The sequence below is a fragment of the Psittacula echo genome (genome assembly GCF_963264785.1).
Source record: "Psittacula echo genome assembly, chromosome: 4".
In the NCBI taxonomy this organism is placed as follows: Eukaryota; Metazoa; Chordata; class Aves; order Psittaciformes; family Psittacidae; genus Psittacula; species Psittacula echo.
Genome location: NC_137738.1, coordinates 121,859,435 through 121,880,789, shown reverse-complemented (window position 1 = coordinate 121,880,789; position 21,355 = coordinate 121,859,435). Strand labels below are relative to the sequence as shown.

Below are 21,355 nucleotides of genomic sequence, written 5' to 3'. Positions count from 1 at the left end.
TCATCCTGTTCTTTTTCCTCTCTGTTTCTTACCCATAATAGCCATACGATGCCAAGGGAGAGAGTGATGCCAGGAATGTATGCCAACGCAGTACCTCTTGGAGCTTATGGGAGCCCCTACGCCAGACCGCTTCTGAGTGGGCAGCAGCAGATTCCTAAGCTGTTGTCAAGTAAGTGGGTTCTGCTTCCTACGGCTCACAGGTTGGAAAACATTGCAGCTTCATTTTGGTCTGTTGCACTAGTACAAATAAAAAGTGGAGTCAGGCGTCTGTCTTCATCAGCCATGTGTTGCTCTTCCTGTATGGAATTGCTGTGGTGAGATGGACTAAAATGTAATTATGTGCCTGGAAATGGGATCTCATTTTGAATACTGGGCCCAGTATTCAAATGCAATAGGAAAAATAGCCCATTGTCTGCCAAGGGTTCCCAGTTATCTGAATGTATTCTGTATGTGGCTGAATCTCAGCGTCACCACCATCAGCTTAGTAAAAGCTTGGTCTTTGTTTCTGAAGAGAATAAAAGGAGGATGCTGGCCATAGGGAATAATTCATGCACAAGGCATGGTGGCAGATGAGAAGAGATTGTAGGACTGACAGGAGCTGTGGTTGGTGCTGAGATACCAAACAGCTGGAATAGCTCATTCATAGTCCTGTACTGGCTCCTCCTGCCTGTGGTAGGTGTTGCAGCTCCTGGCAAAGAGGTGATAGGAGGCAAGTCAGGAGGTCAGGGGTGCCACTGCTCCTGACTTGATGAGCAAATGGCTCACTGGAAGTTATAAGATAAATCCTGTGTGACCTAATGTGAAGTTCTTCATTCTGAGAAAGAATTGCTTGAGCAAAGGGCACTAGTTAAGAGTCCCATCTCTTTGTGATCTGGAGCTGTGTTTCTGTGGTGGTGGGCTTGAGACAGGAGGAGGCTTGGCTAAGCTGCCTAAAAAGCCCTTTAAAGTAAGACCTTCTCACTGTTCATCTGGATTCTTGCAATGTTAAATTATGCCAGTGTTTGAAGTTTAAACAGCTGACACAGGTAAGGTTTGAACGCCAACGTGTTGTAACATATAGAAGACAAGATTCCTGCATAGTGAATCTCTCAGCCTTTTTATACTTGCATTCTTGCTGCGTATGAAACAGTGAATAAATAATATCAGTGGCCACTCTGAATTAAATGTATTGTTCAGTCCCAAAGTAGATGAAGGGTAGTTGAGTAGTGGGTGCAGAAGCTTTCTTGTGCGAGGAATCAGATTGGTTTTAAGTGGAGACACAGATTGGATATGAGACCCTGGAGCTATTAACTTGCATTAAAGGAAAACAAGGTAAACAAGAAACGTGATCTAAAGAGATGAGTGTGGGGAATGGGGAGGCAGAACTACCAGACAGGCATCACAGTTCTGTATTAATCTCCAAAAAGAGAGAGCCTGTGTGGTTTGGAGAGGGGAAGCATTCATGAGCCCTTCAGTCCCTGTACTGCTGTTCATGTCTTCTGAAGCTCGAGTCTTATCATAGAGCCTGCTTATTTCAGAGCAGTTATCTCTGCTTTATGTACCTAATCTTGCCTATTAGGTACTTACAAAGCTCTCATCCTCATGGCACCTGAGCACCTTGTGTTATGTAGGAAGCACTTCACGTGCAAATATGTCCTAATGCCATCATTCTGTCAGACTGAGGAGGCTCAAATCTGCTGATGGAGGTGAAAGCCCAGTGCATCTGTTGGCCTCACAAGAAGTGTCTGGTGGCTTTTTTTCACACATCCCTTCCTCCTTCCTCCCTTCATCTCCTACCCTTCCTCCCTTCATCTCCTACCCTTCCTCCCTTCATCTCCTACCCTTCCTCCCTTCATCTCCTACCCTTCCTCCCTTCATCTCCTACCCTTCCTCCCTTCATCTCCTACCCTTCCTCCCTTCATCTCCTACCCTTCCTCCCTTCATCTCCTACCCTTCCTCCCTTCATCTCCTACCCTTCCTCCCTTCATCTCCTACCCTTCCTCCCTTCATCTCCTACCCTTCCTCCCTTCATCTCCTACCCTTCCTCCCTTCATCTCCTACCCTTCCTCCCTTCATCTCCTATCCTTCCTCCCTTCATCTCCTACCCTTCCTCCCTTCATCTCCTACCCTTCCTCCCTTCATCTCCTACCCTTCCTCCCTTCATCTCCTACCCTTCTTCCCTTCATCTCCTACCCTTCCTCACCCTCAAACTGCCTCAGGCATCCCCCCTTGCTGTTCTGCAGTTGTGCCTGGCAAACTTGAAAGGAAGGCTTCCCCTCCCCTCCTTGTGCCATTTTCCTTAATGCTGCTTTTCCCATTAGGCAGATGTTGATCTCATGCCTTTCTGCTCCTGCAGTAAAAAGAGATGCCAGGTCAACCTGCTGGTCCCTCCAGCCACAGTCATCCTGCAAAGGCTTCTCACAGAGCAGGGGTTGTGTTCCTGCCATTGCTCTCCAGGGCTCTTCATCCCAGGGTCGGGAAGCTGGTTCCTGGCACTCCCTGCCTGCATGGGAGACCACAGTGCAACATGCTGCAAATGGAATTCTTTGTCAGTTAATTTTGCTGTTTCTCCTCCTCTTCTGCCAACCAAGCTGTCCCAGGAGGCTGGTCTTAAGCTCTAATGAATTTCTGATTTAAACTGACTACTCCATGAAGTCTATACAAGGAATTACAGCAACAGTTGTATTTGGAGACCATCTTTCAGTGCCTCATTATTTAACAAAGGCAGGAGGACAGTTGATGTCCCAGTCAGTGGGATGGGTGCAGGTTAAAGAGTGTGAGGGATGTGCTTGCTCCCTAGAAGGAGCTCCAGAAACGCATCCTGCTGCCTGACAGTGGGTCAGGACCCAGCCCAAGCCACCCGGGACTACCAGTGCCAAGTGAACCGCATGTGTCTTAACTCCTCTTCTACAGTATAGAGTCAGACTTGCTTAAGCCCTTCACAGAATAATACCTCCAAGGGTTGTAGCCCGAAATTTCTCCTGAAACAGTCTTTCAAACATTCACTGAAGGATGCTTTTTAACGGGCCCATACCCCCAACACCATAACACATTATGGATTGTGTGGGTTGAGAGTCAAGCAAACCTGTGGAGATGAGAGAGTGCCAGCAGCTCTCTGAACCTCACTGCAGAAGGTGGCAGGAGTTGAACAGTTGTTGAACAGAGCGGTCTGCATGGACAGTGCTAGCTCTAATTGAAATGTGTGGTCAGAATTGAGCACATGGCCCAGTTTCACCCAGTGTTCTGCCTAGGAATACCAAAAGGCTTTCCTAGATCTGACAGCACAGCTCTCTTGCCTTTTGCAGTCACCCCTTCAGTTCAAGCAGAAATGTCTCTGTCAAAGCACAGATACCTTCAACTAGAAAATCAAAGTAGGATTGGGAAGGCATATACTGAGTTTTCTTAATGGGGCAGGTTATCTCTAGCGTCAGTCACACTCATCAGCTATATTATGGAATCATAGAACGGTTTGGGTTGGAAAGGACCTTAAGATCATCCAGTTCCAGCCCCCTGCCATGGGCAGGGACTCCTCACACTAGACCATGTCAACCAAGGCTCTGTCCATGTCACCCAAGGCCAGCCTGGCCTCGAACACTGCCAGGGATGGAGCATATAACTGTGAGAGAAGAGCTATATGTTGTGGCATGACTGGATTGGGAAGCACCTGGAACCTCCACATTCCACAAAACTAGAGCTGATGTGGTCAAAATTCCCACATTTTGTGGCCTTGATGCAGAGTAACTTTTTCTGTGTTATGTTTTTATACATATGGTGAAGTAAAATTAGCCTCTTGAAGGGCAATGCGGTCAGGCGTAGTGCCATCTCTTCCTCAAGAGCCTGCTGTGGGTGTTCCTTACTGGTGTGCTCTGATTTGACTTGGATGTGCCAATTTTCAGCTGATGAATAATTGTCTGTGCTGATAAGTTGCGCAGTCAAGTGCAGTGTGGCAGTCCCTGTGAATGGCGGATTTAGTCCCTGCAGCACGGGATATCTGATTTCTGACTTTCATCTCAGTTAGTAAACTTGTCAATTAGCTGCATTTGAGAAGTGATTTTGATTAGTGCAATCAGTAAACACAGAATCTCCTCTTTGATTGCCACACTGATGAGATAAATTGTTCCTTGAGGAGCTGCTGGAGAAGGCAGTTTGTTTGGCCTTATAGCTCTAGGAAAGGCCTAGGTTGTCAGGACGAAAGAAAAGATTCATTGTCATTTCTGCTCCCATTTTGTACCCTTTTGAAGTGCAATTCCTGCTCCAAGCTTTTTCCCTCCAAGATCGCTCTCTGTCAGAGACATACACATAACAGCAATGAGGTGGCTTTACATGTTCTTATGATGACTTCATTAAACTCTTTGTTAAACTGTTCCGTGGAGCTGCCAAAAGTGTGGTTACAGCAGAAGAGCTGAGGCCTTGCTTGTTCCAGTGGAAAGAAAGTGGTTAAATAGGACACATGGTTTTAACCAGCCCTTAGGCAGGGTCTGTATGAATGGGAAATGCTATACCAGGGCAAGCCCAGCATCATCTCATCGGGTTTCACTAGAGCACTGTTTGACCCTGGAAGTGGAATGGAAAATGTGTTAATAATCTCAAAATGTGGAGATTTGACCAGGAAAGACTGGGGGGAGCAACTGTATTAGTCTGTAATTGCCCAGATGCTTGGGGGCTTTGTCTGGCTCAGGAGGGGAAGGATGGGGGAGATGTGGCCATTATTTACCCTGGAATATAGGGTTGTTTTCTGGCCGTTTGTGTCTCCAGCAAGCAAAAGGTGAACTGAGCGAAGCCCAGGAGAGCTGCAGGTCTGGTTGTGGTGATGGAGCCAAACCCAAGCCCCCATCCTGAGGGTGCAGGTGAAGAATTGCAGGTGGTAGGAGTAGTAATAAAGCACAGGAGATCTGTGCAGGTAACAGATAAATAAATGCAGGTGCATTTATCCATGCAGATGGAGGGAGTGCATCTGAAAATGTTCTTAGTCGGACTCAGTTCTTCTGTATTATATGTATTTCTGCAGTGCTGGTGTCTGTGAGACTTAGAAATTACTAGAAATAAAGTAATCTAAGGATATTTTCTGATTGAAAAAAGCGACACTCTTGGGCTTAACCAAATGTTTTAATTAATTATTTTAGTTATTTATTCGTTATACTTTATTTTAAGCTTTAGTTTAATCTTGTGTCTGAATTGCTTTTTTCTCCCCAAAGCAGCTCAAGACAGTGTTAGGGGCCGGGGCTTTCTCCTGTTGCACTGATCTTGTATTCAAAAGCAAACACAGCATCCCTAAAGCATCGTGTCAGTACAGGCTGTTCATGCATGTAAAAGTCCTTACAATTCACCGGCTGATCAGTATAAAAGTGCCACACACCCATCTGTAGTCCTTGCAGTGCTTTAGACTGGTTTGGTTGTAATGTATAGGAAATAACTGATTATACCTACCTGATTACAAGCATCAGTTGGTAACTATATATATATATACACACATACACAAGCACATATATACACACACACAGAGATATATACTAAGAGAGAGAGGTGTGTATATTGGTTGCTGTGTGTATGTACATGTAATGTTTAATAAACTGATAAAATCCCTCTGGATTCACTCCATTGCTGGGCTGGATTAGCTCTGCTCAAGTGCTGCTGTGAGAGGTTTCTGCTCAGGTCAGGCCATTGCAGCCTGCAGACAATCCAGCCGGAGTTAGGAGAGAGGCACAGCTTTTCCCTCTGGGGCTTTTATTTCCCTTTTTCTCCCAAATCACTGCAGAGCTTTAGTGCACTGGAATATTGGCAGTTGAACAGGGTGTTACTGTCCCACTGCAGCGCGTCCATTAGGCAGCTTCTGGAACCAGCTGTTGAAATTAGGTTATGCTTAAACACCATTGAAAACAATCAAAGGTGTCACTGAAACACAGAGGCTTTTGATTGACAGCTGCTCTGAGGGCTGGGGCTGAGGGGGAGCTATTGATGGGCTGTTTCTTTTATCCTGTTTACTGACCAGTTTGTTTAGAGGAACAACAAGTGTTTAATTGCGTGTCCTGTTACAGCAGTGTTGTTACCGCCATGTCTTTGTGAAGAGTCACTTCGGGCAGCAGAAACAATTGAGAAGTGGGTGGTCTTTTTCTCTGCAGTTTGTTCCAACTGCAGGGTTAGGTCTCTGGCCAGGATTTTACCCCCAAGGGTTTATTTCAGTCTGATCACATTATCCAAGAGATCAGTAACAGATTTTTATTACAACATTATCATTGTCTAGGTTAACTTTTAAGCATTTGTTACTATCTTTAAAAACATCCCAAATCTAACTGTGTATATATTTAAATGTGAATAAAGTGGAACTGTTCACTTTTACATACTCTGGTCACTTTTACTTTGCTTTAATAGCAAAGCTTAGCCTAATCAGAGGAAACCTGCACATATTTTGAGTATTACATATTTGTTGCTCACAAGCACGGTGTGCTGTGATGATATGTGTCCATGCAGCTGTATTTTCTCATATAGTGGACTGGTGACTGTACTGATAAGAATTGTAAGTATCAAATGAAGTCTTCACTTGTTATAGTAACAGGGGTGGGTTTTCATTTTCCGCCTTCAAGAGAAGGTACCTGTGGAATGAACAAGCGTTAGCCAATGCCAGTTCTAGCAGTTGAAATTCATTCCTCTAATAACATGAAGCTTATTGGCCATACTCAAAGAATAAGTTGCCTTTTATTAATAAATACAAAGCTTGCCACTGGTGCACACAAGGGCACAAGTTCTCAGCCACATGTAAGAGCAAGCAGAACGCTGTTCCTTAAGTGTACTCACTCTGGTTTATTTCAACACCTTGTTTTACCCTCTAGATCTTAGACCCCAGGAGGCTTGGCGAGGTCCTACGCCCCTGTTCCAGCAGACACCACAAAGGTAAGGCAGGAGGGATGGATGTTGTGTAAAATGCGGCCAGGAGGATGTACATGGTTCCACCAGGCTTTTTTCCCCTCTTTGTTTTGAACGTTGTTGTTTCATTTGTTGCAGTGCTGCTGTACAACAGGTTTTGTTTTAGTTAATGAATGTCCATGGTTTATTTCTGTTTTGTGACTGCACTGTGTGCTGTTCATCCTTTAAAAGGCTCGAGTACTTTGTATGGAAAAAAAAAGAAGGCAGAAACACTTTCCATTAAAACTCAGACTTCAAAATTAACTTTACTGTTGGTGCTTTGGTACTGTTCTTGGTTCTTTGGCCTTTATCTTATTGAAGCTTTTGAGATACTATGAAATTGAACACAGAGAGCTTAAAACTGCATTAGATTTTGGACAGGCTAAACAAATTTCTTTTTAGGAGGGCTGTGGAGCTTAATGAGGCATAACTAATGGTGTTCCACTTTTATCATTTCTGTGCCGCAGCCGCAGCATTAGTACAGACGAGCCATTGATTCTTGCTACAAACCTCTTGAAGTCCTAATCAGCTTCTTTGGTACAAGTTTTTCAGGCCTGACAAGCCTATTGTAGGGCAGTGTCACTGTAGGTCAGTAGTTATTAGTTGCCACTGAAAACAGTTTCTTTAACTACTTAAGACTGAACTGAATTAAATGCAGAAGGGACTCAGGGAAGGATTATGGAATCTGCAGGCCAATAAGTGCCATCGAATAGAAGGAATGTGACATGGTTTGATAATAAGGGATGTTTTACATGCATTCCTTCATTGATAGGTTGTATGTCCTTAAGTCAGATGGACTTTATAAACTCCAGAGTACCTGTGGAAGCTATGAATAATGATATTTGTTTATGTTTGTGGAGGAAAGAATGTGAGATCTTTGAAGTTTCACAACTCTTTTTTTTTTTCCATGGGTTTATTTGCAAGTATTAACCATTGAAAATATGAGCTTTGGGAGAATTTATTGAGCTCTCCACAATCACACTTTCCATGGCAACCATTTTATCCCTATTGAAACACGTCCGGCTCCCTTCCCCTGTGCCACATCAACGTGGAATATTGCATTATAAATGACTCGTGCATTACAAACTTTAATGTTACTTTGTCCATGGGAATTGCAATTCCCACACCTTAATTAAATCCAATTTGCAGAGTGCTGTGTTTGTGAAGTGCCGCTGCAGGTCTGTAACTTGTCCTTACTTTAACAGGGCTATGCTGCTGTCATGTAACAGGCTGTTTGGTTTTGCAGGGTGGAAGAGGTTCTCAGTTCACATATAAAGAACTTATCGCTGCCAGAAATTGTGTTTCTCACTCAAAACACACATTTTTATTACAATTGCAGTAATTGACTGTCCCTGTCATCTGAGTCCTATCATCAAGTTACTGTGCTTGGCTTGCGGTAATACTTTCAGAGGTGACCACACACTGCCCAAGTACTTTGGAGCAGTTTTGCAGACAGTGTTTGTCTGCTTGTAGTGCTGTGGTATTGACCTCGCTATTCAGCTCCCAAACTTGAGGAGGAAACTGGTGTCCCCTGAGGTGACTTTAAACTGAAGATGTGTCATCATCACCTAGAAAACAAGCCTTGGAGAATGCTGTGCTAGCTTTCGAGTGACAGCAGCAAAACCCCGTTTGTGCTTTGTTACACCCTTGATAGTTTATGAAAATCACGAAGTTGCCAGTTTTGGTGCTGGGGATGGGTAATTTCGACACATTCTTGGAACATGTTTGATTTAGGAAACAAATCTAACTCACTCAACATCAGCCCTAAGCATCTATTTGATTTGAGCTTCAAATCAAACATGCTTAGGGCTGATGTTGAGTTAGTTGCTGTACAGGGACAAGCACAGAGACTTAAGCATATGTTTAAACAGACAGTCTTGGCACAGGAGAAATGGCTGAACCTGTTGAACCAACCCCCTGAGAGGTTTTCAGCTTCCCAGTTAATTTCCTGGGAGCTGCTGGTTTCCCATATGGGTACCCTCAAGGCTGTCCCCACTTGCTGCTGCAGCTGCAGGTGCCCAGGAGCAGCAAGGAGTTTCAGTTCTCCACCACCTCTGCTCCTGGGAAGGAAGGTAACTGAGGGAGAGGCCAGCCCCTGCTCCAGCCTTTTGGGTGAAGTAGATTGGCAGGAGGCTGCAGGATCCTTGATTTGTGACATCAAGCAAGGAATAAGCAGGGAGCCCTGTCTTTGCCAGGAGAGCTTTGAGTCTTTGTGCTGTTTCAGGGATGGAGCATTGCAGTTAGGGCTAAACTAGCCGTTGCTTCACAGGTAGAAGAAACCCAGGAGTGTAAAGCTGCTTCTTCGCAATGCAGATGACTTGTCTCCTGCATAAGATTTCTTACTTTTAAACTTAGCAATGCAATTATGGGCTGAGAAAGTTGGGTTTGTTCAGCCTGGAGAGAAGCTGCGTGGAGATCTCAGAGCAGATTCCAGTGTCTAAAGGGGGCTGCAAGGATGCTGGAGAGGGACTCTTCATCAGGGACTGAAGTGATAGGACAAGGGGTGATGGGTTCAGACTGAACCAGGGAGATTTAGGTTAGATTTAAGGAAGTTCTGCACTGTGAGAGTGGTGAGGCGCCAATTTTATTTTACCTGCTGCACACTGAATTAGAATCACAGAATCCCAGACTGGGTTGGTTGGAAGGGACCTTAAAGCTCCTCCAGCTCCAACCCCTGCCACGGGCAGGGACCCCTTCCACTGGAGCAGCTTGCTCCAAGCCCCTGTGTCCAACCTGGCCTTGAACACTGCCAGGGATGGGGCAGCCACAGCTTCTCTGGGCACCCTGGGCCAGCGCCTCAGCACCCTCACAGGGAAGAGCTTCTGCCCAAGAGCTCATCTCAGTCTCCCCTGTTCTGGCAGGTTCAAGCCATTCCCCTTGGCCTGTCCCTACGGGCCCTGATGAAGAGAATATTTGCTGGTTCTAACTGAAAATCACTAGTTTCAGTCTCTCACATGGTCTCAAAGCAAAAAATGCCCCAACATGTAGTGTCTAAGTGTTTCATTTGTTAAATATCCCAATTTTTTACTAAGCAGCACTTTAATAGAAAGTTAAACTCTGTGCCAAATACATATTAATGTCAGATGAAATCTGCGTCAAACTTCCTTGTCCCAGGCATGTAGCAAGTGTTGGCCTGTGACCAGCAGTCGCTGAGGGTGTTTGTCACAAGCACGTTAGCAAAGCTGTAGAGACAGAAGAATCCTAGAGCTGGAGCCACAGAGGTGATTCCCTGTAGTTTTCCTTAAGGCTGAGCAGTGTACTCATCCTCAAGTCTGCTGTTTTCTAGGAATAATGGGAGGAAAAGGTGAGTGCTCAAAATAATCAATAAGAATATTATTCTTAAAACACCGGGTTCGAGTGCTTAGCCCCTGCAGGTTTAGTGCGCTGTTAACTTGAAGCACAGGGCTGCTCCTCCTAATGAATGATTCAGTGTGTGTTTCTGGACATGCCTCTGAAGCTAAAAATAAAACCTCACAGTTCAGTGTTGCCACTTGGCTTTTGTGCCTGTTTGGTTTTAGTACTTGTATTGCACATCACATTTACCAGTTGCATGTTTATCAGGTAAGACTCATACTTTATAAGCAGGAATTGAGCTGTTTTGTTTCTTAAGATGGTAGGAGTTTCCTTTGCTGCCTTAAAGTTCAGGCAGGTCTTAATGTGACCCGGTAGAGCAGCTGAGAGCAGTTTGCATCCAAAACCAGAAAGCCTTCAGGTCCAAATGCCTGTTTTCATTCAGTTTAATCTGTACCTGCCTTGATTCCAACTTTGCCTCTGTTCCTGCTGATGAAACGTGTGTTTAAAAGTCCTTCCTCTCCCAGCGTTGCTTCCTCAGCTGCTCAGAGCTCTGTGGAGCTGTGAACCCTCCCTTGGGCAGGAAAGTCAAACCTCCTACCTCAACCTCATGTGTGCATGAAAGAGCAGATCAGCCGCTGGGTAGGGATGACTCCTCCAGGGTGGAAGTCCTGCCTGTTTAATGCAGTAAACGTAGGCAGAGGCTCTTTGCAGACACACAGAGTAATAACTCAGTTCAGCAGAGCAGCAGGTAGATACAAACCACAGTGCTCATGCTCTCTGCTATTCCTGCCTCCTGGCATGCTGGCCGCACACTGCTCAGCTGACTCCCTCTTAAGCAGGGGTCAGGAGAGATTAACTGGCTCCACTATCCAGTGTTTTTCCCTTTACAACAACAGATTGTGCTGCAAAACATGAATTCTGCGAGGAGTTGTACCCTTACCACGCTCAGCTTTAAATACTATATCATGCCTATATCATTTTTCCAAATATTTTATATCAAACAATGATTTGCTGTATTATACCTGTTGCTTTATAATTGTAATGTTAGAATAGGTACTTGAAGGCAATTAAAACATTTCTTGCTGTCAGTAATCTAGGGTGGCAAACTAGCTTATAATGGATGTTGAATTTGCGTTCCCATATAAACTGTACACCAAATGTCAGTCAGTCCATGCCAATTAGTGCTTATGTTGCTAGGTCACCGTGGTCAATTGAAAACGGCATCAATAGAACTTGAAAAGGTTTCTTCCCGATCAGACCTTCTGACATATTGAGCAGAATAATGGATGGGAAAAAGCAGCCAAGGCCCCTACCCTAGATTCAGAATACTTGCAGTAAGAATTCATTTGCAACCTGCAATTAACTAGAAAGAATGGACTCCCAGAAAGAGTCTGGACATTTAGAAAAGAAAGCCTCATTCTCCTGGATCGCACATGTTTACTCTCTGGATGGTGTGTTACAGTCAGCCAACGTGGTGAGCTCTGGGCTTTAATCCACGGTCAGGAGCGGTGCGGGTGAACTGGTGAATTTGCCCTTAAAAAAATAAAAAGATGGACAAAATCCTTCCAAGGGATTTGTAACATTGAATTTGCTGCGTGTGGTGGTACCTGGGGCTGTGGCTTTTAAACTGGGATGGAGGAGGCAGTACGCAAGAGTAGGCTTTCAGTAGGAGAATCTTGGAAGGTGTTCCCCCCTCCCTGATTTATCCCCAGCAGCTTGGCTGTCTGCAGGCGTAGCTGGGTGTGACAGTGCTTCATTTAGTGTATGAGACTGTAGAAATCTGGGTTTGTGGTGTGAAACTCTCTCTCGGAGCCGAGCTCACACAGTGTGTTTCCTCTCTGCACAGAACTGCTGGGGCTGCTCCTCTCCTCCCCTGGAACCGCATGCTGCAATCCCAAAACCAGTTCCAGCCGAGCCAGTACCAGGGGCTGGGCGGACCCATGGGCTACCCACAGAGACCCGAAGATCGCATGGACAGGGGCAGACAGGTAGGAAAGCGTTGTCCCATTCTGTATGTGGTGTTCTCTTCCTGAGTAAGGCTTCCATTGCGTGTGGCTGTGGAGAGTAACTGGGGTGGAGACAGCCAGTCCCGAGCTGGTTTTAGCCCAGGAGCCAGTGAAAGCTCACAGGTAACTTCCCAGCTGTGTCCAGCGCCTCCACATGTATCCCTGCAAGAGGCTCGTGTCATCACTGTGCACCAGTGCTTTTCATTACAAGTAGATCAAACACCCAAGCAAGTCACACACCTCTTTTAGCCTGAGAAAACATGATGGGAAGGCAAGTATTTCAATCAGAGTCTTCCTGTTCTGTAAGGAAATCTATCCACTATGCTATTTTGGGGATTCTCCAGGTTTCTCCACAGTATGTTTAAAATATAGATTCTTACGACTTCATTAATTTCCCTCCTCAAATGCTTATTGGTTTTCTCTTAGCTGAAAACTACTTAAAAGCAAATGGTAGATACTAGTAGCCAGAGAAATAAGCATGTCTGTGAAAGTACACCTGAAAATAGCTTTGGTTAAATGAAAGCAAGTGAATGTGGTAGGAGAACCTCATCCAAAATTCCGGGTGACTTTGCCATCAGCTTATGAAAATGCCACAGAATGAAAATGCTCCTTGAAAGCAGCAGATGATTCTGCTTATGTGATTGTGTGTGTTCCCAGTAAAAGCATAATCTCCATGTACTCTTGTATTAGAAATGTATTTACAGTGCTGTATTCTAGTTTAAAATAAATCTCAGGTATCTATAGTAAACGTTAAGTTCTGCTGCTCTTTGTGTAAGTCAGAATTACCACTCGGTGGTGGGAAGGTTACTGGCCAGTAATGGGGAAAGAGGAGGAAGAGCACTCAGCTGCTTGCTAACACTATTTCCTAATCCTTTTCATGGAAACTGAGGCACAAACTGTTTGAAATTTGCCTTCTGATGGGACCTGGTTCCCCTCTTAGCTCAAGCCAAATCACTTTTTAGTCTGCGCTCCCAGTTTTTCTTCTTCCCAGTCTGCCCATGTCCCTTCTGCACAGAAATGTGTGTTAGAAAGTGCAGCACCACACGCTCAAATGTGGTGCTTGATTTCTGGGGCGTTTCTCCATGCCAGTGGCAGCGTATAGTCAGCGTTCATGTGGGTATAAATTCTGTGCTGCTGGTATGTGCATTAGGTAAGATCCCAGTGTCCTTTGCTTAGGCAGCAAGGCCTGCAGGTACAATCCCTTTAAATACTGATGTCATACAGCACACGTGGAAGTCTTGTGTTTTTACCGCTTCTCTGATTCTTTGTCTGCCGTAGGTCTTTTCTGTTCTGGTTGTGGGTCTCAGCGCTGTATCACAGCTGCCTTTGCACAGCGACGTTGTTATGGTGTGGGGGGTTCAAGGCAGCTATTACAATGAAAACAAGCACTGTCAAACCAAGTCTGGGAGAGAAGAGCCTTTGGCCTTTGCTGGGGAAGGTTTTTGCAGAGCACTTCTCTCTGTGGTTGAGCTCGTCAGGCCCCAGGCCCAGCAGAAGCAGCCCAGGGGCTGCTACCACCGTCCTCAGCATTGTCTGTGGGTGCAGGATTGCTCGGTGCTGCCGAAAGGCTCTGTAGCAGCCAGCAGCCTGCCCAGCGCTCCCACCTCAGAAACTCCTGTTCAGCTGAGCCCTTTCAGCCACAGTGAGGTCCCTTCTCCCCCCAGCTCCTACCCTGGAGCATTTTTGGTGCAAAGGCTGTTAAGGCTGGAGTATGAATTGTCTACGGCTCCTTCAGTTGTCAGGTTGGTGTTGCAGCAAGAAACAGAGGGGGAAAGAGGCCAGTATACCACTGTGCATGCTTGCTCTAGGGATAGCAGGGAGGCATTAGCAGCATAAATCCTTCCAGAGGTGGTTTTGGTTATAAGCAAAAGTAGGCAGTGTGGCTTATGATCACATTAGGCTTAATGGGGAAACACTGAATCCTTTTTGTGCTGCCCAGCTAGTCCCCAGAGGGGTTTTTTAAGGTATATTTCTAATTTGGATGAAGCATATTGATGGGATCAGTTTTCAATGACCTTTGAAAGTCCTTTTCAACCCAAACTATTCTGTGATTCAAAACCCTTTCATTTTGTGCTACACTGGTTTACCCAAAACACTCGAGGAATAAAATGCATAATTGCACTAACCCATAACAGGGGCTGCTGTAATGATGGAGGAAAATCAGCAGAGGATTTTGATGCTGGTAGAGTCTGGGTGGTATTTAATTAGGGTTGGAAAATAGACACTTGAAAAAGTCTGTGTGCTGCACTGTTCTCTGCTCTACCCTTTATCCTGGTAGCATAGGTAGATATATTTGCGAAGGGAATCAGTGCTCAAACTAGTTCATTCCCGACCTTAAATCTTTATGTTAACAGCTACAGCTGGAATCACAAAGGAGAACAGGAATTGTCTCCCAAGGATGTTTGCAGCAGGGGCTCAGGGAAAGCAGCCTCCTAACCACGGAGTCTTGGAGCATCGTGGGTGTCTGCAGCCTGGCAATGATGGAAAACCTCAGCCCTTGCTGTTTTCTGGCTATTTGCAACCTGAATGTTTAAATAGGAGGCTTTTGGTAATATTGCAGTCGTGTCCAACACCTAATTCACTTGTTACAGGCACGGGACATGTCTGCTGGATCATGAAATGAAGTTGAATCTGGGTAGTGACCACAGCTTTAACCATCATGTGTGTGAATATGAATGTTAAGGACAAATCTCTCGGCTCAAGTAAATTTGCTTCCTTAGAATTCCCCTTTGCATTTCTGTTGCTTTCCACCTGGTTTTTATTTCCTTTATTTTTTTGTTGCCTTTTTTTCTCTCCTTTTCCATGTTGTTTTTAAATGAACTGTCAGATGTCATTATTTCCCCCGGGCCGGCAGCGCTGCAGCAGAATTAGAAGCTCCCTTAAAGGGTTTTGGGTGCAAACCCAATAATTGAATCTAGCGTTGCTGCCTGTACGTTTCAAAGCTTTAAAGCCTTGAAAAGGGATTCAAGTGGAAGTGGTGACACGTAGCAGCATAAATAATTATCTTTGGTCCCTTTCACCTCTGAATTCTTTTTTTACAGCATACAGAACATGGTCTGAAGAGGTTAATAAACGCGCTGCTACAAAGTGCTTATGAAATTAATGCAACTGCCATGGATATGGGTTGCTCGGTGGTGAAGGGGGGTTTGCTGGCGGCCTCCAGCTCCTCCACAAAACCTAAAGATAAACTTGATGGTGTTGTGCAGGTGTTTGACATTTTGATTTTAGGCTGTAGCAACAACTGGAGGGCGAGATAAACGCCTTGTGCGGCTGGATCGCGCTGCTGCGCTGGGGTTGTGTGGAACTGGAAGGGGTTTGAGCTTGTTCCCTATTTAAACTGATCACAGTTAAACCTGAAAAAAAAGATAAAACCTTCCTGACGGCAGAAGCAGTGTGTTCCACACAGTGCTTTTGGGTGCACTGCATGGGTTTCTGTCCGGAGCAGGCTGAAGCAAACCGCTCCAGTTTCCCTGCTTATCCTTGAGCCCCCGTTGGAGAGGGTAAGGATGGATTTCCCTTTAGAAGGGATGAAAGGAAGCCCCTCTTCCCTAAACACCAAAAAACTCCCGGGAGGACACAAACAAAGCCCCATCGCTGCCGTTAGTGCATCCGTTGAATGACCTTCCTGCAGTGCATCAGGTTTTGCAATGATTTTAAATGTTTCAAAGGGGACTTGATGAAATTTGTCACTGGATTCGGTGTACAGAATGCCTCATCTCAGCTTAAATACACAGATGTATTGGGAGTGATTTCCAAGGTAGAATTTAGGCATCTTTCACCTATTGTTTCAAATTGAGTGTGTTCCGGAAAATGCTGCTTCTGTAACAAATACAGTTATTTTAATTCTATTTTTCCTTAAAATACTTACTTGTTAAGGTACCTGCCCTGCTTTAGCATCACGCTGCTCACCATTAGAACAGGAAGGTGGCACTTGAGAGGTATTTTTCCTCTAAAAGATATTCATGATGGGAATCGTGAATCTTAGCGATGCTGTAATTCGCAACGTGACATTTGCATCCTTGCTCTCTGTAAAGCAGAAAGAGCGCGTGGAGCAAAGCCACGTTGTCAGTAGGAATTGGAGAATTTCGTTTCAATTCTGCCCTTCCAGGGGCATGCATGGTGAAATATGTCTGTGTATATATATGTGTGTGTGTGTGTATACGTGGCTTTAACGTACTGGTTTCTGTGCTCGGGAAAGTCCAAGCTTGTCTTCCCAGGGAAGCGCTGCCATTGGGAGCGTTGGACACCTTCCCGTGCAGGGTTTACTGTGTCCCTTGTGTGGGCCGATGCTCCATGGACCTTGTTTACCACCATGTTAATCCAAAAAATAAATGCTTGCTTTTGTTTGTTTGCTTGCAGGCCTATGGCCCCGGGAGGCCCTACCCGCTGCCGCCTCCCTCGGGAAGATACGGCTGGAATTAGCTCCTGGCGACTTCCTTTTTAATCACAGAAAGTGTCCGGGCTTTTTGTGCTGTTCTTTTATTATTTGGGGAGGGGGGGAAAAAAAGAGAGAATCCTGAAGAACCATCCCTGTAGTTTTTAAACTTGTTTAAACGTGCACATTTCGTACCCAACCGATGATGATTTTCCTTTGGGGGGGCTGTGTGGCTTGGGAATAGCGGGTTGCAGAGTACGAGCGCCCTGAACTTGCTCTGCTTGTGAGATGCTTGAGGAGGTGGGAACTCCTTATCCCCATCCTGCTGTGCTACCCTCAGCTCCAGCCATCCTTGGCTGCACACACAGGAGCCTGAAGACAGCCCCGGGGCTGTGCGGGGCACCTAGAGCTGGGATGGGGTTAGGCACTTGGACACCGCTGTTCCTCCTCAGATGCTTCCTTGAATGTCTCACAAAGAGAGGAGATTTTTTTTGGGGGGGGGTCTTTGAAGTAAAACATTTCAACTTTTACACCTAGTGCCTGGTTCTGGCTTTGTTCTGTACCGACTGGGCTGGTTTGGGGTCAATTGAAAGGAGCTGCGCGGGCCAGCGTTCCCCTTTGGTTTTAGCACTCGTTGCAGGGGTTCCGTGTGGCTGTACCAAATCAGTGCTTATTTTTATTTGCTTTATAAAGTGGCTTTTGAAACCGGGAGCAGGAGCGAGTGGTTCATTTCCAAGCCCTCCACAGTGGCTGTGGATCTGTGCTCTGGACCTGCCTGAACATCTTCATAGTCATTTCTTGGGAAGTAATTCCAACAGCATTTAAAATCTTTGTTTAACCCAAAGCCGAACTCTGGGACTTAACTGAGCAGCATTAATGCCACTGTAACACCTTTCCCTTGTGCCACGCTGGGACTTGTACCATAGAAATTGGTGAGCCCCTCAGCTCTGGAGTGGTTTTCCAGGCCTGTCCTTCAAGGGCCCCGGTATTAATCACCAGCAGCGAGGAGAAAGACAGGACCAACGTAACCTTGGGAGGAAGAAAGGATGAAACCGGGTTCATTATTTCCAAGTGACTGAGGGTGGAGCAGAATTCTTCATCGTAATGCACAGAGTTCCATCCTGCCCGGAGCTGGGAGCATCAGCCCTCGGCCATGGCCTCCCGGCATTTTGCTTTTTCGAGCAGGACAAAACCAGCAGCAAATGCAGATTTTCGTGTAACTAAGATGGTTGAGCACGGGGCTGGAGGGAGGAGGAAGGACCTGGGGGCTGGGGGGCTTTTGTCCCTTGGTCCCTGTGTTTGGGGGTATGGAAATGGGGCTGGATAAAGGTTCTGGGGGGTTGCTGCGGGAAGGGGCTGTCCCTTACTTGCGTCTTCTTCACCCCTTGGTTGCTGCAAGCCTCCAAGCTGGCTCCTCAGCCCTGCAAGATGTGGAGCCCACCCCAAGGCTTGGAGCAATGCTTAAATCAGTGCCTGGCTGCGATCTGTGGTTCCTCTGCTCCATGGGACAGGAATGGGATGCAGGGCCTGACCGGGGAGCTTCACCATCCCGGATCTGGCTGCCTCTGCATGGTATTGGGGATGGCCCTTGTGGCCAGGATCCCGGTGGCATCCTCAACCTGCTCTGCCTACACATCCGTATGTTTTCCAAGCTGGAGCTGAGCCTGGTGCCATCCCCTTTGTCTTGGCAAGGTTGAAGGGGGGCCCCACTCATGCCCCCGGTCTCAAACCCATCCGGGGAAGGGGGTGAACAGCGGGGGTCCCCCGAGGGAGCGGCTCCGGGTGGGCATCGGCGGGCATCTCCCCTTCCCCTCTCGGCCCCCGGGATGGCCCCCGGGAAGGGGCCGGGAGCGGCTCCGTGGGCTCACAGAGGCTGAAGTCCCCGTTTTCCGTCCCGGGAGCGGAGCGGCCGCCCCTGGGGAGCCCATGCGAGGCCGGGGGGCAGCGGGCCCCCCCCCCCCGGAACGGAACCCCTGCGGCATCTGAGAGAGGGGAGGAAAAACCGGGGGTTTGAGGATGTCCGGGGCGGCCAAACCGCGTCCGTGTGTGCGCCGGGAAGGAAAGAGCAGCTCTCGAGACCGAGATTTCCTTTTATTGGGAAAAAAAGGGAAAAAATAAAATAAAAGGGAAAAAATAAACCCCCAAAAGCCGGGAACTTCCGAGCGCTGCTTCCCGCTCCCCGCGAGCCGCATTCCCGGGGGAAAGGGCGAGGGGACCGACCCCGCCGCCCGAGCCGTCCCAACGCTCCCCGCCGTTCCTCCTGTTCCCCGCCGTGGCCCGGCCCCGGGAATAACGGGGTCTGCGGGGCCTCTGCAGCTCGTCGGAAGCTCACGAAGCTCCGCGGCCCGGCGGCACCGTCCCCGCCTGGCGCTCACTCGCCGAGCAATGATCGATACAACAACGATAAAAGCGCTTTGCCCCGTTACACCCGAGCACCGGGGGCTTCTCCGCCGGGCTCCCTCCGCCGCTGCCTGGCCCGGGTTTGGGTTACTTTCCTGCTCTGGCCGCTGCCCGTCCTCCGAAGGGCGGCCGCGGCTCGTCCCGCCGGTACCGCTCAATTCCCTTTCGCTCGCATCCCATTGGAATCGCGCTCCGGAGCGGGGGGAGGGCACCCTCCCAAACGAACTCTGCCGAGATCAGCTGCACTTCAGAAGATTTATTGTTCGCGTTCGCGGGCTCTGTCCAGGTGTGCGCGCACCGGGGGCGCCTCGCTTCGGGCTGCCGCTGCCCCGGGAGCGGGTCCGGGAAGGGAGCGGGTCCCCGCATCCCCCAGGTTCCCCCCCAGCCTCCCCGGTACCCCCCCCGCCGACCGGACGCCCCGTCGGGGCGGGTCTCCCGGGCCGCGCACACCGGGACGGACACGGAGGCACAAACACGCGTTCACATCCGCACACACCCGCAGACACGCACCCAGCAAGTAACGGCGCAGCCCCACGCCCGCAGCACCGGACCCACGCGTGGGCCCCCCCCCCCCGCCCGCCCTTTCTGCGGGGCCGGGTCTCCAAAACCCGGAGAGTCTTAAAAAAAACCAGCGCAGCGAGGCCGGGGAAGGACCGGGACGGGCCCGGGGACCCCGTCGGGGCTCCCCGCAGCACCGGGAGGGCCCGGTCTCGGCGGGCTGTGGCGGGGGGGTGCGGACGGACGGACACACAGGGATTACCACGTCCTGCCGTAGAGCAGGTTGGGGCTGACCATGCCGCTGTTGTAGTCGACGCCGGCCGAGTCCAGAGGGGCCAGGGGGCCGTGCAGCGCCGGCGGGCTGGGAGACAGCTCCTCCAGGTCGGCCGCCTGCCCCAGCGAGCCGGGGTGCGGGTGGGCTGCGGGCGCGGCGGAGGGGGGCGCGGGCGCGGGCTGCCCGGGGGCCGGGGTGCCGCTGCCCGGCGGCGGGCAGGGTTTGCCGTCCTTCACCAGCACGGGCACGGCGACGCGGCGCGGGGAGTGCTGCTGGCAGAGGCCGCCGCCGCCGTCGGGGTGCAGCTGCTGCGCGGCCGCCGCCTTGTCCTTGGCCTGGCGCTTCATCTTGTAGCGATGGTTCTGGAACCAGATCTTCACCTGGGTCGGGGTGAGGTGGATCAGGCTGGCCAAGTGCTCCCGCTCTGGCGCAGACAGGTACTTCTGCTGCTTGAAACGCCGCTCCAGCTCGTAGACCTGTGCCTGGGAGAAGAGCACCCTCCTCTTCCTCCGCGGGGCCGCGTGCAGCGGCACGATGGCCTTGGCGCCTTCGGCGATGCCGCTCAGGCCGCCCATCCCGGCCACGTTCATCCCCGCCGACGGGCCCATGAACCTGGAGACTGAGCAGGACGGGCGGCTCAGCGCCGGCGGACGCCCCGTCGAGGGCAGCGGCTCCCCCCCTCCCGCCCTCCCGCTCGCCCCTTCACCGCCCCACGCCCGCACTTACTGCTGGAGTACCGGGGGTCGCCGCCGGCCCCGTACCAGCCGCCGCCCGCCGCCGCGCCGCTCCGCATCCCCTCGGGGTAGGCGGGCAGCTCGGCCATGTTGCCCAGCCCGCCGTTGCAGTAGCCCCCGACGGCGCCGTGCGGGAACTGGGAGACGCCGTGAGGCATGTGGTAAGCGGCCGCCCCGGTGGGGCCCGTCACGACGTGCTGCGGCACAGCGGCTGCGGCGGGCACCGGCGGCTGGCGGTAGGGCCCGAGGGGCGCGCCCAGCCCGCCCGCCCCGTCCATGCCGCCGAACTTCTTGTAGCTCTCCTCCATCGGGCTGAGGATGTCGGTGACCGAGAAGGGCGTCGTGTGCTTGGGGCTCAGCGACATGGCGGGGCGGGACGGGACTGGATGGGATGGGCCGGGCCGGGCGCTGCCGCCGGCACGGGCGAGGCGCGGCGGCCACCAGCCCCGGGCGCCGGTAGCTCGCCGTTTCTTTTAGCCCGGCGCCGGGTTTACGCCAGACGCGGGGGGGCGGAGCGAGCGCGCCCGGCGGGGGAGAGCGGCGGCGGCAGCCCCGTCCCCTCCCCGCCTCCCGCCGCACGCCCCGGCCCCGGCCCCCTCCTCCCGGCCATTGTCCTGCGCCCGCCGGACGGCTCTTAAGCCCGGACGCCCCCGGGCCGAGCCGGAGCGGCTGTGAGCGGCCCCGAGGCCGAGCCCGTAAGTACCTGCCGGGTCCCCGTGGGGCGCGGAGCGGGCGGGGGGGCGTCAAGACCGCGTCCTGGGGTGTGTGGGGGGTCCCCCAAAATCAACCGCCTCCATCCTGGAGCAGTGCGACGGCTGCGGCGCGGAGTCGGACCCGACGGCGCGGACGGGCGGCAGGAGCCGGGGACAGCGCTCGTGGTTCAAGATGCGGGGCA

The 21,355-nt window shown here is 49.9% G+C and overlaps 2 protein-coding genes across 2 annotated transcripts in view; one reads left to right on the top strand and one right to left on the bottom strand.

The window, feature by feature from the left end:
• XRN2 (5'-3' exoribonuclease 2) overlaps positions 1–17,090 on the top strand; it is a 50,108-nt gene extending 33,018 nt beyond the window's left edge. The window contains exons 27-30 of the mRNA XM_080614897.1: positions 42–169; positions 6,807–6,867; positions 12,020–12,161; positions 16,539–17,090. Coding sequence (XP_080471023.1) covers positions 42–169; positions 6,807–6,867; positions 12,020–12,161; positions 16,539–16,601 — 394 coding nt within the window. The 3' untranslated portion in view covers positions 16,602–17,090. The remainder of the gene's footprint in view (positions 1–41; positions 170–6,806; positions 6,868–12,019; positions 12,162–16,538) is intronic.
• A 2,620-nt stretch (positions 17,091–19,710) lies between these two features.
• On the bottom strand, positions 19,711–20,825 carry NKX2-4 (NK2 homeobox 4; the record flags this gene model as incomplete). Its single annotated transcript, XM_080615980.1, has 2 exons — positions 19,711–20,345; positions 20,453–20,825. The coding sequence occupies 2 exons, from the start codon at positions 20,823–20,825 to the stop codon at positions 19,711–19,713; spliced, it is 1,008 nt and encodes a 335-aa protein (XP_080472106.1).
• Between the last annotated feature and the right edge of the window lie 530 nt (positions 20,826–21,355).